This window comes from Mobula birostris, chromosome 1 (assembly GCF_030028105.1).
Source record: "Mobula birostris isolate sMobBir1 chromosome 1, sMobBir1.hap1, whole genome shotgun sequence".
NCBI lineage: Eukaryota > Metazoa > Chordata > Chondrichthyes > Myliobatiformes > Myliobatidae > Mobula > Mobula birostris.
The window spans coordinates 210,998,847-211,017,439 of NC_092370.1; the positions used below are offsets into that span (position 1 = coordinate 210,998,847).

Consider the following 18,593-nt stretch of genomic DNA (forward strand, 5'->3'; position numbering starts at 1 on the left):
GTACATGAATGCTGGGTTTGTCAAGGATTCCTTTCGTTGTTCCCTGGTTCTCTGAGAAGTTGAGTCATCTTGAATGACTGTAGTCCTTGTATAAGTATTGCCGCGTGACCTTGAGCAGGGACTTCCATCCTTTAGAAGCAGTGATAATGAAAGAGCAGTAATAAAAATACCCTTTGCTCTCCAATAACCTGCTCATGAATGAAGTTCAGTTTTGCCAGCACTTCAGACTTAAACCAAAGGTGGACTGAAGTGCTGAATTCCAAAGCTGAGGTAAGAGTGCTGTGAGATCATGGTAGTATTTGATTGCATGTAACATCAAACATGCACCTGGAGGCTCCAAGGTCTGTTTCTAGCATTTTCTCTTTTTATTCTATTATATCTTATAGATCACTTGGGTTAATAATTTTATAAGTGTAATGTATCTAGCACACTGTTACATTTAAGGTAACTTGTGTCAGCAGGGGTAAACGTCAGTTAAGTGAGTATCAATAAAACAGGGAAGAATGTAATAGAAAATGAGGAAAGATCGTTCATTTGAGTGCTGAGTTACTGTTGGGCCAAATACCTGTTCCTTCACTATGTAAAGTTCACAGAATATAGAGGATCTGAGGTAAATAGAGTTGGACAGATTTGTAATCCCTGACAAAGGTTAACCTGATATTTTCCCAAAAGGGATCATATAAACCAGGCTTTGGTTTGATTTGGACAGGTACATGGATGAGAGGTGTGTGGAGGGATATGGTCCAGGTGCAGGTCAGTGGGACTAGGCAGAAAAATGGTTTGGCACAGCCAAGAAGGGCCAAAAGGCCTATTTCTGTGCTGTAATGTTCTATGGTTCTAAGCAGATCTCACAGACAAGCATTAGAATTTTGTTGATATGAGTTGGTGTGCTCCAAAGGCATTGTGAATAGTTTGTTGTGTTGGAAGCTGTGGTCGTGTGAGAATTTTAAAAATTATTTCTATCTTTTTCCAATCAATTATTGTTCCTTTTTGCCACAATATGTCCTAAATTGGAAAGAACATTTTAAAAAGAAATTAATTTCTTATGTGCTCTACCTGACCATTCTGTGGCCTTACTCCAAAGATCACCAGATTTTCAGCAACTTTGTTTTCTATTGTATTGTTTTGGATATTTCCTGAATTCCCTTGACAATGAAAGAAAGCTAGGAAATTGTTTTCTTGCTGCAGGCATGTTGGGTTGTATGTTTCTTGCTTTGTTTTCCACAAATGGGAAAGGAAAGGCACCCACCCTTTTGCATTATATGCTCACCTAAATAAAAAAAAAGTACTTTACAGAGCTTTTGTGAATATTGGATATTAACTTAATTTTCATATCTTTTGAAGGTTGTTCCATTCTGACCAATGAGTTTTTTTTTTAAATTTTTAAGCAAAGTACTTGCAATTGGAATTGAGGTTAGTTTATGAGGGAGAGCACCCTGCCTTCAGGTGTCAGAAGTAGTTATAATCAGACAAGAAAATAAGGTTATTAGAATATAACCTATTTGGATCGTCTTACGTTTGAGATCTGATTTCAAAACACATTTGTATCATTTTTTTCCCCCAAAACCCTGAATTGCTTTACTCCGTGTCTATTGAGGAGCCACTCCGATTTCCTTTTGCCTATATTAATTGAGTAGTTAGGTCAATTTAACATTCCAACGGTCTTTATCTTTGTATGCAAATCAGATTTTCATATAGATTTCAGTACAAGTTGTCAGTGGTTTTCCACATTCCCAGAGGAAAGTGTATGTCTGAGAAATACAAGGTTACACTCAGATGTTACTGATGCAAAGTTATCAGCGATCAAGCATTTTTATAACCATATAACAATTACAGCACGGAAACAGGCCATCTTGACCCTTCTAGTCCGTGCCGAACTCTTACCCTATCCTAGTTCCACCGACCTGCACTCAGCCCATAACCCTCCATTCCTCTCCTGTCCATATGTCTATCCAATTTAACTTTAAAGGACAATATTGAACCTGCCTCAACCACTTCTGCTGGAAGCTCGTTCCACACAGCTACCACTCTCTGAGTCAAGAAGTTCCCCCTCATGTTACCCCTAAACTTTTGTCCTCTAACTCTCAACTCATGTCCTCTTGTTTGAGTCTTCCCCACTCTCAATGGAAAAAGTTTAACCATGTCAACTCTATCAATCCCCCTCATAATTTTAAACACCTCTATCAAGTCCCCCCTCAGCCTTCTATGCTCCGAAGAATAAAGACCTAACTTGTTCAACCTTTCTCTGTAACTTAGGTGAAACCCAGGCAACATTTTAGTAAACCTCCTCTGTACTCTCTCAATTTTATTGACATCTTTCCTATAATTCAGTGACTAGAACTGTATACAATACAATATATAATTAGTCAGGGTATCAGGGGATATGGGGAGAAAGCCGGAAATTGAAACTAGATGGGAGAATACTTCAGCTCATGGTGGAGCAGCGGAGCAAGCTTTAAAAATATTTGTGAACAGGTTGCTTATTTGCTTCAGTGGCCCAGGAACAGCAAAAGAATGTTGATAATAGACAATATTCTCTTCAACGCTCAAACTGTCAAGTGATTCATTCTTTAAATTTCTTTAAATGAGTTTGCCAAAGATGCAGGTATCATTGTAGATCTACCAGCAAATCCACAAAATCACTGAGAGGAGAGGGTGTATTGGTTAGGGGATTATAGTTACAAGGTAATATGCAATTATACAAAGTTCTTGGATTAGAAGAACTACTTTTTTGGTGGAGGGGATGTTGTATTATATAATGAGTTTGAGTATAGCAGAACAAATTTTTAAATTGAATTTTGTATATTTTTCCACCAAATGCTAGCTAAATAACCCGTGTAGTTGGCTGTTGGTTATGAACAAATTTCAATAGCTGCTGCAAAACTTAAATTGCAAAGTCTATTAGAGTTGAGTTCAGTATTTTATTTTCTGGTTGGATTTCTTAATTGTTCACAGAAATGCAAATGTACAAACATTTGGCTTCATCTCCCCCTCTCAGTATGGAAGTTCCTCCTATTTAACGTTGAATTATTTGAAACTAACAACACATTCTATGCACATTTTTCTTAACTGAACTTTGCAGCTTTTTCTGTACAAAAGAATAGCAATAATATGTAATTGTGATGGAAACTGCACCTTGTAAGTTTGCACATGTTAAATCCTATTTCATCTTGTACATATTATCCACATAACAGCCTTGCATTTTAGTACAAGCTTGGATGTATTCCCCAGTTAAAGTAAATTTTCAAATAAAGGTTTTCTTTTTTATGCAATTTTCCTTTTATCTTTTCCTTGCAATCCACAGGCAATTTGGAGGGATGCTTTTGCAATTTGTTAATATCTCACTTAAAAGATGGAGCCTCTTGACATTGAGCTCTTCACTGAGTTGAGGTTTGCACTACTTTGCTCGAGCAACAGAGCCTAAAGCTCCAAAGAGAATACAGAAACTGCACCCAGTATATTTTCTGACCTTCATTCCCGGTGATCTGAGTATGGTAGTTTGTTACGATCCCATGTCTGAGTGTGCATTGCAGGCCTGTAATCAATGGGAGGAGGTTTTCCAAGATTACTGAAATTCAAACCCACATCTTAATACCATGTACTGATCTGATTTAGTGTAATATCCAGTGCCTTAATTTTATTCACTTTCTCACATTTTATTTTCCTTTTTATTAAAAATGCAGCATTTTTTAAAACAGACTTTTGTATCTTCATCATCTTTTTATGTTGATAGGAGTTCCAGATGTAATTTTAAAAAACTGACCCAATGGTTATGACCTGTAAGTTTGGAGGAAAAAGTACAGAAATGCAAGTTCAAAAATATTTACAGAGTCACAAAATTTTATCCCGAAGCTGTAATATCAAAGTAACCTCTAGATTTATTTTGCTAAGTCTGATTTCTTGACAAGTAAAGCAAATAGAAAGTGTAATTACTATCATCCAGTTGTCTATTTTAACTTCTACAGGTGTGTAAAGAATGGGGAAAAATGCCCGGTGGTGAAGAACTACTTTTGACCTGATTTTTAACATATAATTTGAAATATTTTAATTTGATTTCCTTCAAGCAAGTTAATTCCAATATCATTGTTAGTATTTAGGATCGCATACAAAGTAAAACGTTATTGCATTTGGTTCTCAGTTATTTCAAGAATTCTGTCTTGTGCAGTCACGTAACAATATGTTCCGATGCCAGCTTTGATCATTTGTAGTTGCTTTTCTTGGCTTGTGCCTTTTTGTTTAGGTGACTGCTACCAATATCTTGAACTTCCCTCCATTCCCCCCACCACCTTACTCTGACTGCTCATCATCTTCAGTCCTGATGAAGGGTCTCGGCCTGAAATATTGACTGTATTCTTTTTCACAGATGCTGCCTGACCTGAGTTCCTCCAGCATTTTGTGTGTGTTGTTTGGATTTCCAGTATCTGCAGATTTTCTTTTGTCTTGAACTTCATACTATGAAATGTGATGAAGCTGTTCACTTTGTAGATGTTCTTGTTGTTACTAATATGGATTCAATGATAGTGCTGTACATGGATCTAAGCATGAACATACGAGGGGTGATTGAGAAGTTTGTGGCCTCAGGTAGAAGGAGTCAATTTTAGAAAACCCAGCACATGTATTTTCCCTGCATATACACACTTAGTCCAGTGGTCATGGAACATACAGATCCCGTCTTTGTAGAAGTGGTCCACAGCAAGGGTGATTGATAAATTGGTGGCCTAAGGTAGAAGGAGATGAGTTATTAACTTCAAACTTTCTGCATTATCACTCAGAGTTGACCTGCACATGCATGTAACGAGAGCGTCTTGGACCTCCAGGTAGTCTGCAGCAGGGGTGATTGATAAGTTTGTGGCCTAAGGTAGAAGGAGATGAGTTATACAGCTCTCGTTACGTGCACGTGCAGTTCAACTCTTTGAGTGAAAATGCAGAAAGTTTGAAATTAATAACTCATCTTCTACATTAGGCCACGAACTTATCAATCACCCCTCGTAATTAAGGTTGATATTTCTGAGAAATGATGAGGCCATGTAGTGAGGTACAAAACATTATTATAAGATGAATATAAAGTTAAAATCCATTGTACTATACCCTACTCTAATATGGGAAATACACTTTTCATTCTGATAGAAGGGCCGTCTGCATTCCATCAGTCTTATCACATCAGAAAAGGATCCAGTGTACATTTCTAGTGTTGTCTATCCTCCAAGGAATTACTTGTATTTGCTTTCAGTGCTGTTTTATTACGTCGGTTCACAATATGTTATAATTGATGCCATTTATATCACCTAAGCAAAGGAAATAGAAATGTTGTTATATAGTTAGAATCTACTTGGCAAATGAAATTATTGGAATGCCAAACTGTCCATGCCTCAAATATGCAGATATGAAATACTCGATGCGCTATGTTAATTAATAAAGCTGCTTGAAATGTGCAAAATTTTCTGAAAGTCACTAGCTTCAAGAACGTTTTGTAATTCTGGGTTGTATGCATCAATTCCTTGCGCTTTTTTAGCGAGTAAACAGTGTATTTAAGAAATAACGGTGAGATAGGAGGGTAAAAAGAGTGAATATTATCAAAACACAAACTTTTAAACAGATCTATAGAGGTGGTAACAGAACAGAGGAACAAACTTCTTGATCCATGGTATTTGTGCTGACCATGAGGCTAATTTAAATTGTGTATCTGCCTGCATGATATCATGAAAAGGCAACGTAACTTCATTGGACATGTGATTAAGAAAGAGGAGTTAGAATGCACAGTAATTATGGGAAAGATTGAAAGGAAGAAAGCAAGAGGAAGACAAATGATGATAGAGACAGCAGCCAGAGAACTAGAAATGAATATCAATGAATTGATCCACTTGACCCAAAACAGGAGTGTGTGGGTCATGGCAGTCAAAGCTCAAACAGGGCACGGCATCTGATGATGATAATCTGCCTGCATGTGGTCTGGATCCCTCAGTTCCCTGCCTGTTCTAATGTCTCTTTAAAAAGTTACTAATGTTCTTTAGAGGCTTGTTTCATACTGTCTCTGTGAGCACCATATATTTAATGTGTACCGATAATAAGGGTTTGGGCAGCAGTTTACTAGGGTCATAAGGAATAAGATACAGTAATTGCATTCATTTTTAGATGGGAGTATTTCTCCACCCAGCACGTTGCTATACCTGTCTGCCCTGAGAATGTATCACAGAAGTTTGAACACCTCCACAGCCCAGAACTGTAAGCAAATCATCCTACATATTTCTTCCATTCTACCCAACTAATTTGAGTTCAGATTTTGACCTCAGGCTTGCCATTTCTTTTTGGTTTAGCCTAAACAACTTCTGTCAGCAGAAGGGGTGGATGATTTGATTTGGAAGGCACAGAAGAGTTATATAGAACTCTGGTGATATTTTGAAGACAAAATGGTTGGCATGTTGATCATCTGAAGATAGAGCCATGGAGGTGTACAACACGAAAACATTCTCAGGAATGCCTTGCAAATTTTGTCACTTGCCTACACGCTAGGGGCAAATACAACAGCCAATTAACCAACCAACCAACATGCACATCTTTGGGATGTGGGAGGACATCAAAACACCTGGAGGAAATCCAAGCAGGCTACTTTTAAGCTAATGTGTATTCAAGTTTGATTCACTGTCTAATGCTATGTGTATGTGTATAAAACGCAATGAGTCTCAGTTTTATTAAACCAGACATCATACATTGTTAAAAAGCTCAGTCAAGGAGTTAAATATTAAGGTGTACCTTAAAAGAGGGAAAGATGGAGAAATTTAGGAAGCAAACTCAAAAGCTTGAGACCTTTTTATTAGTTTGCAATGCTTTGTCTCGATTGAACACAGGCAATTTGTGTAATTCAATGGCTTTGTGGAAAATGTTCAGTTTAAAAACAAAAGGATTCTATAGGTTTTGGTGTGCTGCAGTTTTATCTTTTTATAGATCACAAAACGGAGTACTAATGACTACAAATGAATACTAGTTTGAATAGTGTAGCTACCTAGAAGCATTTTGAATGGAATATTATTTTACAAAACTATACGGGTCTTTAGATTTTCAAATGAGTTATTGTGATGGTGTTATTGCTCCCTTGTCACTAGTGCATAATAGTCTTTTTCATCCGGGAATTTATCCTGGGTTGTGCTTTATTCCAAAACTACATTTCAAATCTGGGTAACCCATTTACATCTAAGTGCAATCTAAAATTGTATTTTGATTCTTTTTACATATTGAAACTGTTGGAGTGTTACAAAATTGTATTTTCCAAGTTGGGTGCACGTAACATCCACTGACCATAATGCCAGCTACACACCTCTTCTATTGTAGCTTCTGACGTTTTACATGAATTCAGATCCTGGAATAATTTATTTATTTCTGCTAAAAATTTCTCAGTCTGTGTGAAGATTTAATATCTGTTCTAAATAAAAAGTAAAAACTTGTTTTACTGGAAAACAGTTTTACTGTTTGAGGTACTGCTACTCTTTTTTTTGGGCTGGGGAGAGAGCTCTTATGGCTTTGAGAGGAATTTCAAGACCGTTTCAAAAGTATTTCTTTTTTTCCCCTCACAGCTTTAAGGATGGCAATTTGGCCAAGTGAATCTTTGTCAGCTGAGGACGTTATGATCAATCTGATTCCTCTGTAGCCTGGTTTTTCTCACATGGCCATCCTCTCTGCCCTGATTCTCCTACCACCCACTTACGCAAGGGACAATTAACAGAGACATCAATTTAACCTAACAGAATGGGAGCAATGTGGACATAGGGAAAACATGAAAGCCGCACACAGCACTTGAGACTGGTATTGAACCCAGGTTGCTAGATCTGTCAGGCAATAATACCAACTCTGTTACCATGCAGAATTTTGCCACCATCTCTTCTGCCACCGCCCCCCTCCCCAAACCCATGGATTCTGCTGAGCCCACTGAGTTCCTCCAGCTGATTGATTGTTGCTCTAGAATATGTAATCTGTCGTCAGTTTTGTCTTCAACAGTACCAACTGCTGTAATGCTGCAGCATTGTTTCTATCCGAATTGGGAGGAACTGCATTTTTTTTTTGGTGTTACGGATATTGTTTGATGTTAAATTTCCCCTTGCACATACTAAACTGGACATGCCTGTCGACAACACCAAATAAGATCGTGCTTTAAGTCTGCAGGATTGCATTTTAATTTGAATACCGTGAGAGTTCAAGTAGAACTGTTGGTGCAGCACTTGTGGAAGATCATCAGACTGGTGGAAATGGTTTAGCGTCTGTCAGCATGAAAGTGGAATGATATGCTTCCATAGATTTTGAAAATTCATCACTGAGAACTGAAACTTATTGATGGCCAATGTTATGATACCATTGTCTTGGTTGAGTGCCTGAGCCATAGAATTGCTATGTAAACACGAGAAAATCTGCAGATGCTGGAAATTCAAGCAACACACAAAATGCTGGTGGAACGCAGCAGGCCAGGCAGCATCTATAGGAAGAAGTACAGTCGACATTTCGGGCCGAGACCCTTCGTCAGGACGACCCGAAATGTTAACTGTGCTTCTTCCTGTAGATGCTGCCTGGCCGGCTGCGTTCCACCAGCATTTTGTGTGTGTTGCTTGAATTGCTATGTAACATTCTTTTTGATTTTTGAAAAAGTTTTGGTATGTGTAAGCTATTTTAATGAGAAAATGCTTTAATTAGTGTTTTTGGCATCCACTGAATAATTAGTATTATTTAGATTTGGACCAATTTGTCGTAGTCACATTACATAAATGTGGCCCTTAGTTTATCCTGAAGAATATCTGATTGAATTGGCAAACTATAACCCTGCAAGGTTACTTGTGTGGGGACACATAGGCCTCTTAACTACAGATATCTGCTGTTTACTGTTTTTGTCACAACTGTTAAACAATTTTAGATGTTAAAATCCTCAAACTCTTTGCATAGTATCTTGGTTTTCTAATAACTTGGTTTTGTAAATGTAGGAATATTTAGCTTTTCAGAGGTGGAAAAGACCCACAGGTATTATGCACACAGGCTAATCTGATGTGAGAACTGAAAATACAAGTGGGGGAGGAAAAATACCACAAAGTTCAAACCTACATTTATTAGTGATAGCAGCTCATATATTCCATTAAAATATCTTTCAGTAGTATCAGTCTTCATCATCACCAATGCAGTAATACCGTCAGCAGAATTTGACTATATTTACATTACACTAGACTCTTTAGATTAGTCTGAATTGTTTTTGAACCTTTTTCATAAATCGTGGATAGAAGAAAACTTTGATGTAATGCATAGATGGAAACACTTCCTAATATTTGGCAAAACTCTTTTCCTAATAAAACTAAAGTTTCTGTATGTTCCTATACTTTTAAAAAATCTAGGTGAACAAGCTAATGTTTAAAATAGATGGTTCTTTATGTTACTTGCTTGCAGCATTAGGAAAGTTTTGATTTTTTTGCAGGCAAAAAGTAAACAATACTGAAACATGAAGTCAGTTAAATGACTTTTTAGAAATTTTTCCATAGGAAAGTTGCCAAAGAATTCCTTTGTTATTGTTTACACCTACACTTTAGTCATTGGTTACTACATTTTAGCTTTTGATCACAAACTGTATTATGTACTTGTGAACAGTATGAAATAAAGAATTTTAATGTTTGCAGATTATGTAGTTTGTAATATTCCACAGTTGTGTGTGTGGAATTCATGAATGTTCATTAAGTTGGATGTGAGAGGTCAAAAACAAAAGTATGATCAATGTTTCTTTTTGCTTCCTTAGGCTGCAGATTTAAGTAAACCTATAGACAAGCGGATATACAAGGGAACACAGCCCACCTGCCACGATTTCAATCATCTGACAGCTACAGCCGAAAGTGTCTCGCTCCTTGTGGGCTTTTCTGCAGGACAGGTTCAACTTATAGACCCTGTAAAGAAAGAAACTAGCAAGTTATTTAATGAGGAAGTAAGTGTTACTCAATAAGCACAACCTAATCACTACATCATAGTTACCCCACATTTCCAGTTGTTTTACTTTCAATGTGTTTTAGCAGTCATCAGTCAATCACAAATGAGTAATTGCATATTGCAGGAGATCTTTAAATCTGGAACTGCTAGATCGAGAATCCCTTTGATTTTCCTTATATTGTCTTCCTTAAAATGTCAGTTATAATTTTCTTTCCCTATTGTTGCATGTCTAACTTATTACCACTTGCATTCAAAAGCTGAAAATTCAGCTGAAATTTCAAGTAATATTACAAGTATGAATCAGTTCAAGCAATTTAGTTGTATGTTATCAAGAAAGAGAAAAATGAGATAATGTACAGGTGATCAGAATAATTGATGACAAATTATGCTGCATGAACATTTAATAAGAAATCAGTAGAGTAATTTATCCAAATCAGAGCTGTTCAAAAACGAGTCTTGAGTATATTTTCAGTAGGTTAAGAGGTGAACACTTGAACAGCATCTTGCTTGTGAATGGCTAAAATAACTTTAAATTCTATTCCCAATATATGTTCAAAACAGTTTTGTTTGAATATGTTTAAATTATTTCTTGCTGTAAGGAATTGACTGGTGTGCCTAGTTATAATGTTATAATCTGGAAAATCAACAATGTAAGACCTACTATCTTTCTTGAGTGCAGATATCGAGGAAGTGAACATTTTCCTCTAGATGAAATTTGACCTTTTATTTTACAACTGAAGTACTAATTTTGAGTTCTACCTACTTTGAGATAAACTTTAAAACAAAAACAAATCATGCACTTATCAACTTATTTTAAATGTTTCCTGTATCAGAATGTTCTTTTGGCTTAAGTGTGTACTTCCAGTGATTTTCTTATTTGAGGTATCATCAAAAGTCTTGAATTTTTTTGCTGGTTGTTGACAAACTAACTTTGCTTTACTTGAGGTTTTAAAATTGATGCGAAGACATTCCTAATATGTCCTAGTCATCATGTAACATTTTAGTGAGGAAGTTCAGTCATGACGTATCTCCCTGATCTTTTTGTAAGAAAACATAGTTCAGTGGCTTGGATAAAATATTCGTGTAGTAAATTTAGAGGTTGGGGTGGATGTGCATTTGGGTATGGGTAGGAAATGAGTGCAGTACTTCATGGCCTTTAGTAAATATTAATAAAAGTAGAGAAAGGGCAACTCATTGGTTACTGACTAATGGGCTGCTTAAACCTTAAATGCAAATGGTAAAACAAATAAGAGAATTAGAGGTTTCTGTTGTGGACCTGTTATTTGATAGAGAATTAACAAACCAAAGGTGGACCTATTTACTTTGGGAGGGTTAGAGATAAGATTCATGTGACAGGAAAGTTTTCATGGGTATGTGCCAGAGACCATCAGGTCAAATAAAACAAGAGTTTAATAATCTTGGTAGCAGAGAAGTGAAAATTTTAGAAATTTGGTTGAAAAGGGTGCAGAAACTTCAGAAAAGTTTATTTTGGAAAAGTCAGTAGTGAAAACAACACTAAATATAAAGTAGATTGGGTTTAGTAATACAATGTACTGGGTACAGGAAAAATAAGACTTGGCAGAAGGAAAAAGGGTTAAAATGCTGGGCGTTGGCTTAACTGTTAAGAATAAAGATTAGTTTTTTATAAAGTAATGAGAAGTACATTGAAGTGAGATGAATAGATATGGAAAAATAACTGGAAATAAATATGGCAAGCAGGTGAAAGCTACAGGGGATATAGCTTCTCAATTTATGCTCAGTGGGAAAGCTAAATTAATGATTTAAAAAATGCTGACTGAGAGCATTTTTGTCGGAGCTGAGCGGTAATTATAGCATCATGTCTGCATGTATGTGTTATTAAGTGTTGCTGTGCTGATTAAACTGGTGCAAAAGTCCTGCACTTCCCCCAGCAATGGATTGCCCAATGGTTTGATAAGGGAAGCTGCCTGAAGTCGGTGATGGCTAATCACGGCAAGCTGGATGGCTGCTCATTTCAGAAGACCGGGGAGCAATTTGTTGAAGGAGATGGAAGCTGCTGTATCCCCTTGTTAGTTCCCCAGATATTTTCCTATGGTAACAAGTGCAAGGGCCAGTGGCAACTATTTGACAAGTTTTCACAAAAAACCCCTGAGCTCAATTTCTTTGCTGAGAAGAGGGATTTGCCCTAGCCTTCCAATACAACAGCATGTAGCAATGGGAGATTAGGGATTTGAACCCCAGTTCAGTGGATGTCACTACAGATGAAGATATATATACTGTGAATGTTCAACCTTGAATCTGCACTCTCCAGACTTATGCTGAGATACCAGTGTAACTTTCAGAGCAGCTTAGCTAATTTTTAACTTTTTTTGAATATAACAGTAGGTAAAGATTAAGTTAGAAAGTGAATTGTTATTTTTAACCTCACAATCTCTAAACTTAATGATACTATAGAGTATTGTGTCATTGAATTTACAAAGCAATAGTCAAATCTAGGCAACACCATGTAATATTTAATTGCAAAACTGTAGCCTATGTCATGATGAATCACAGACTTCAACTTCAGAATTTCCATACTATGCCTTTGGAAATCCAGAAATGATTCATACAAATAGCACGATCACATAATTGGAGCCAAGTTATAAAGGAATTAGTGACATCATGTAATCATTCCAAAGGGTTAAACAAAATTACAGGAGCAACTGATGACAGCAGTACATTAAGCATTTAGTTTTGGGGTGGTGAGGGGGGGTGGTCTGAGCGGGTGTGGCTATTGTACGCTCCCAGATCACCTCTTAACCTTTTTATCTAAACCCATTAATGTACCTGATTTATACAGGAGGGAGATGAGCACTAGCATCAAAAGAAAAAAATGGAAGGCAGAATATACCATAGGTATCCTATCAGTTCAGCAGAAGCATGTGAACTACAAAAATTCTGAGAGCCTGAAATTGACCTCTATTTGTGGTTATAAGAAGCTATGGCTGCCATAGTTGATGGCTAGTTGGCTAGCTTGCTGATAATTGTTCAGGTTTGCACTAATTAAATCCACCATTTGATAGTTTCTCCTGAGTATATTGCTAGAGATGGCTTGTATCCTGCCTACTAGTATTTGGCTACTATACTGGGTAGATCTCTGTTGTGTTGTTTCCCAAACTATTTCTTCTGGTAGCAGATTCATCACCCTAACCACTTTGTAAAACCTGTTGCATCAAGCTCTCTAATGGGCTTTTAATATCTTTATTTGCATGTGATCCTTAGTTGTGGCTCCCATTTAGAAGCTTCTGCGTATTACCTGAAAATTCTTTCATAATCTTAAAAGCCTCTATTGGATCATATCTCAGTCTTTTTGAGAGAAAAGCCAGCATTTTCAATCATTTTTCTCATTTCTAGTTTTATTCTAGTAAACCATTTCTGCACTTTCCCCACCCTCTGTATATTGTAAAGTCAAGCAGACTGTGGCTGGTGATTTGGAAGTGAAATCAGCTGTAGAAAATGAAATATTTTCTGGACTTGTGCAGCCCAGGAAGAAATGAGTGGCAGAGATCAGAGTTCAGCAGCAGAGTCCAATCTTGTTAGGATTTCACAGCATTGCTAGGTAATCTGCCTGGTTGATTCATCATCAGCCTGATCTGGGATAGGATTAGAATTCCCAGTCATTTGAACGAAAATTCTTGGCCTGGCAGTTCAGATATGAAAGATTGTTCTTTGTTCATGTTTTTAATAGTTTAGGCTTTCAAGAAGATGAAGTTCTGCCACTAATTGAGTGTGTTTCATGGGCAGGGCATTGGTAACATGCTGGCTGAAGCCACTTCAAGTCTTGTCACCTGACTCTCTGATTGGAAGTCTGAGAACTATTGGATCCGTAGGTATTGGGAGGGATATCTGAATGCCAGGCTTATTTCTGTCCTTCATACTGCAGGCTACAGTACTTGGGATATGGTATAACCAAAATGGTATACAAGCTTAACAACTCAGATTTTCAGATCTCTGTAGATGTGCATTATTTGTTTTTACTAACTTCTGTGATTACTTTTAAGGAGATTTGCAATTGCAGCCCAATAGACACACTTTGAGTATCTACTCTGTTTCTTAGAAAAATGTCTGGCTTGCACTTATCCACGTTGAAGTTTGTCAATTACAAATGTTCTACAGTTTTAATAACATCTTCCTCATTTTTGCCCCCATCTACCTTTACTGAAGGAATACCCTCCCTACACTCCACCCTAATTCTAAATTTGTCAGGCTCAGATTTTGCTTTCAAGATTTTGCTTTTGATTCTGATCATGTGAAGCATTAATTCCAACTTTTTGTTATTGAATTATCTACCTTTAATCCCAATTTTGCTGTTTTTCAATCAGCTTGCTATTCATTTTGCAACTTGTCTCTCAATTAATTCCTGTGTTTGCAAGAGCTTGGCAATCCTATCATCAAATCAAATTGGGGGGGGGGGGAGAAGCCAAAAATAATAATTTGGAAGTTAAAAGATGAGGGGGTAGCCTCATGAAAAGTGAACCTGGTGGCCAGTAATGATGTCATACTGTAGGAGTTAATAGAAACAGGAGTAGTACCTTAGGATAATGTACTTTAAAAAAAATAGCATAATTGTAAGCATTGCTAGACCCTTCCAAAAGATTGGTGAAATATTTTTATCAAATGTGATTGTTCTTTGAGAGAATAATGGGCATTTCTGACAGGAATTCTTCTCAAAGTGAGCTTTGGAAAAAAAAGTATCTACAAGGTAAGGAAACATGGTGGATAAAAATCCTTGTTAATTGCAGAAATCCAAAAGCTGCTGAAGATGGAGACACAATAGTGGTAAAATGACACCTGCAGAGTTCCAGAAAGGCCTTTGTTGTGTATACAAATGATTGCTAACAAAGCTAATGGTTTGCAGGTGCCTGCCTATTGGAGAGAGCGTATGTAAACAATAAGCAAGAGGCAGAGTTCTGACCCAGAGACTGACCCAGATCTTTATTTTTAAAATGAGTTAATGAACAGGAAATGAGATTTAATGTGGACAAATTCAGTGACACTAGAAGAGGGAATTCCAGTGGGAAAATAGCTGCCTTTTGGACGATAAGAATGGAAAGAAATTTGAATTTTGCTGTGTATTGTGCAAAGGATGGAACACAAGTCTAGGGATGAGTGTGAGCAAGGACATTGTGTTGACATGCAGGAATATTTTGAAATTTTGCACAATATTGAAAGGCACACAGAAAAGGACAACCAGATTGATACTTAAAAAAAAAAACTCAGATGTTGAAAGATTTGGAACTGTTTATTTTGAAGGGAAGATATTAAATATTCCAATCAAGCAACAATTTTAATTGGAATCAGGAAGATCTGTGACAAAATAATTATGAGCAACAGGATCCTGAAGACGATACTACTTGTGAGCAGTTTCATTTAGGAGATAAGAGGCCACTAATTATGTATCAAGTCCAGATACACTTTTGTTATTCTTATTCTCAAGGTGATTTGTTAAATTTACCAAACAAAACCTAGGAGCGTTTGAAATCATAAGTTATGATACATGCTCTAATCCATAGATTTGATTTATTGAAGATAAAATTGACTACCAATGTCTTTCCACTTAACATTCAATAATAAGTGGTTCTAACTATAAAATATACCAGTTAACTTGCTATATAAGAAATTGTATGTCTTGTTATTACTTTAAAAGGCTTATGTAAAGGGAATTTACTAAATTCAATTTTATTACACTTTTGCTTCTATATAGTTTGGAAGATAGAGTGCAGCAGAACAATTAATTGTTTTGTCTTTTTTTTTCCTCAGAGGTTAATAGACAAGTCACGAGTAACTTGTGTAAAATGGGTGCCTGGCTCGGAAAGCCTCTTCTTAGTATCTCATTCCAGTGGCAGTATGTACTTGTATAATGTGGAACACTCTTGTGGGACCACTGCACCACATTATCAGCCACTGAAACAAGGAGACAGTTATGCAGTTCACACTTGCAAAAGCAAATCTACACGAAACCCTTTACTCAAATGGACAGTTGGTGAGGGGGCACTGAATGAATTTGCATTCTCTCCAGATGGGAAGTACCTTGCTTGTGTTAGTCAGGATGGATTTCTTCGTGTGTTTAACTTTGATTCTGTTGAACTACATGGCACAATGAAAAGTTACTTTGGAGGACTGCTGTGTGTATGCTGGAGTCCGGATGGAAAATATATTGTAACAGGTGGAGAAGATGATCTGGTGACCGTGTGGTCTTTTACTGATTGTCGTGTAATAGCCAGGGGACATGGACATAAGTCATGGGTCAGCGTTGTTGCATTTGACCCTTATACCACTAGCGTAGAAGAAAATGATCCCATGGAGTTCAGTGGGAGCGATGAGGATTTCCAAGACCAAATACACTTTGGCAGAGATCGAGCAAATAGTACACAGTCTAGGTTGTCCAAAAGGAATTCTACAGACAGTCGTCCTGTGAGTGTCACTTATAGGTTTGGCTCTGTGGGCCAAGACACCCAGCTATGTTTATGGGATCTAACAGAAGACATCCTGTTCCCTCATCAACCTCTTTCACGTGCTCGGACACACACAAATGTGATGAATGCCACAAGTCCATCAGGTGGAAATGTTACAACCAGTACTGGAAGCAATGGTAACAGTAGCATCACAACAACACCCAGCAACTCCTTACCTCCTCCTCTTCCTCGATCAAATAGTCTACCGCACTCTGCCGTTTCGAATGCCAGTAACAAAAGCAGTGTCATGGATGGTGCAATTGCTTCAGGAGTCAGTAAATTTGCGACTCTATCACTACACGACCGCAAGGAAAGACATCATGAGAAGGATCACAAACGAAATCACAGCATGGGCCACATTTCCAGCAAAAGCAGTGACAAACTAAATCTAGTCACCAAAACTAAAATGGACTCTGCCAAGACTCTGGGAACTTCTCTCTGCCCTAGAATGGATGATGTACCCTTGTTAGAGCCTCTTATCTGTAAAAAGATAGCACATGAAAGACTGACTGTTTTAATATTTCTTGAAGACTGTATAGTCACTGCCTGTCAGGAGGGATTTATTTGCACATGGGCAAGGCCTGGTAAAGTGGTAAGTCTGAGCTCTTAGACCTAAGTTTTATAATATATAAATAAAACAAAAACTCTTCCTCTTCAGAGCAATTATATTATTTTCAAAAATAACTTTTTGACCATAATTGATTTCCTTTTCACAGGCACTCAAGTCCAAAATTAAGTTGTTCTGTAGTAATTTGTTTTTAAAGCAATGCTTGATACTTCCAGTCAACAAGCACTTCTGTTACACTAGCTAAAAACTGATGAATGCGATAAATTAGTATATTAAATGGGAAAAGTTGTGGGGTTTTTTTTTGTCATTGAGGCCTAGCATTTCATTTCCAGATTGTGCAGGGCTAATGAAAATATAATACTCAAAAACATTGGGCCATCTTTTTTTGTGATTAACATTTGGTATGGTTTGTCATATTTATTATTTACCATTGATTTCCTTCCAATCTCCCTCCACACCTCCCTCATGTGATAGTCATATGAGGATAGTTCACCTTGCAATCACACATTGATTTTGTGAAAAGCATCACTTTTTTTCCAAATAAAGGTTAAGTGCTTTTAAATGGAATAATGTGTATAATATTTTTGTTGTTAAACATTGGGCATATTTATAATGTTCTGTATGAACTAATTGTACATCTCTGTAAAAAGTTGTGCATGTTTAAATGATCTGGTGTGTACCAGAACAGTCCACAATTTTTACAGTGGAATTTGGTGAGGTGTAAATATCTTTTAATTCAGTTTGGACAACAACCAGTGAATACTGCTGGTGTGTATTAAATAGATATATCTTGTACATAATTGTTGTTGTTTCAGTTTTTCTGACTGTGCTAACAAGGTTTAGAATAACTGTTATAACATTGTCAGTAAAAACTTGTTGGATCAAGAATTACAAGCTTGATACAGCCATTAGCTTTGTGGTCTTTGTGTAAGCTTTTTTAAAAATTTGTTGTTTGAAATCTTGTATAAATATAAAAAAATCTGCGCAGTTAACACTTCAAAAAAATTGCATTTCTTCTGCCAACTAATAAAATACTGACTGCACTATTTCAGTTTTAATTATGTTGGAAGCATGCTGACAATCAAATTTGATTAAATTCACTAATTGTGTGAAATGAGATTAATTTGGGGAAATTTCTGAAACCTTATACAATTTAAGATTTTTTTAAAAACCTGAATCTGCACTTTTTAAAACTGATAGCTCATTGAATTTGTTTGATCTTTGGAAAGGATTACTTGTACACTTATCCACTGTACTGTCAAATGAATTCTGCTATGCAGTTTCTGATCTGTAAATTTCATGTAAGCATCTTCCAATCCCTAAATTTCAAGTGTGAAATATGTTAATTACTCTGTCGCTCATTGTTATTTAAAAAAAACATTTCCAGTTCGGTTTTTACACAATTTCACCAGTGGTTTTCATTTAACCATTTGTCTCTTATTAATGAATTTCATTTCCATAATGTTTGAATTAATGGTAGAATGTGCAGGCAACCAGCTTCTCTACTGAATGAAATTATAGCTTCTAAATCTATAACTGATTTCTGAAAATACTGCAAATGTTTCAGTCATTTTCATTGTCTAGCAGGAGCAATCTGTTGTAACAGCTGA

General features: G+C 36.7%; 2 protein-coding genes across 4 annotated transcripts in view; one reads left to right on the forward strand and one right to left on the reverse strand.

Moving 5' to 3' along the window:
* The window catches only part of wdr20a (WD repeat domain 20a), a 42,251-nt gene that overhangs the window by 14,525 nt on the left and 9,133 nt on the right, over positions 1 to 18,593 (forward strand). The window contains exons 2-3 of the mRNA XM_072270675.1: positions 9,758 to 9,940; positions 15,721 to 17,007. Of these exons, the coding sequence (XP_072126776.1) occupies positions 9,758 to 9,940; positions 15,721 to 17,007 (1,470 nt within the window). The remainder of the gene's footprint in view (positions 1 to 9,757; positions 9,941 to 15,720; positions 17,008 to 18,593) is intronic.
* LOC140204200 (MAPK/MAK/MRK overlapping kinase-like) overlaps positions 3,630 to 18,593 on the reverse strand; it is a 119,332-nt gene continuing 104,368 nt past the window's right edge. The window contains exons 14-15 of one of the 3 annotated variants that reach the window (XR_011887556.1): positions 9,814 to 9,902; positions 3,630 to 3,777 (exon numbers count right to left, since the gene is read on the reverse strand). The gene's annotated coding sequence lies outside the window, so the exon portion shown is untranslated. Of the gene's footprint in view, positions 3,778 to 4,599; positions 4,719 to 5,200; positions 5,286 to 9,813; positions 9,903 to 18,593 lie in introns of those variants that run through there. The other 2 variants (XR_011887555.1, XR_011887558.1) reach the window with 2 other exon arrangements.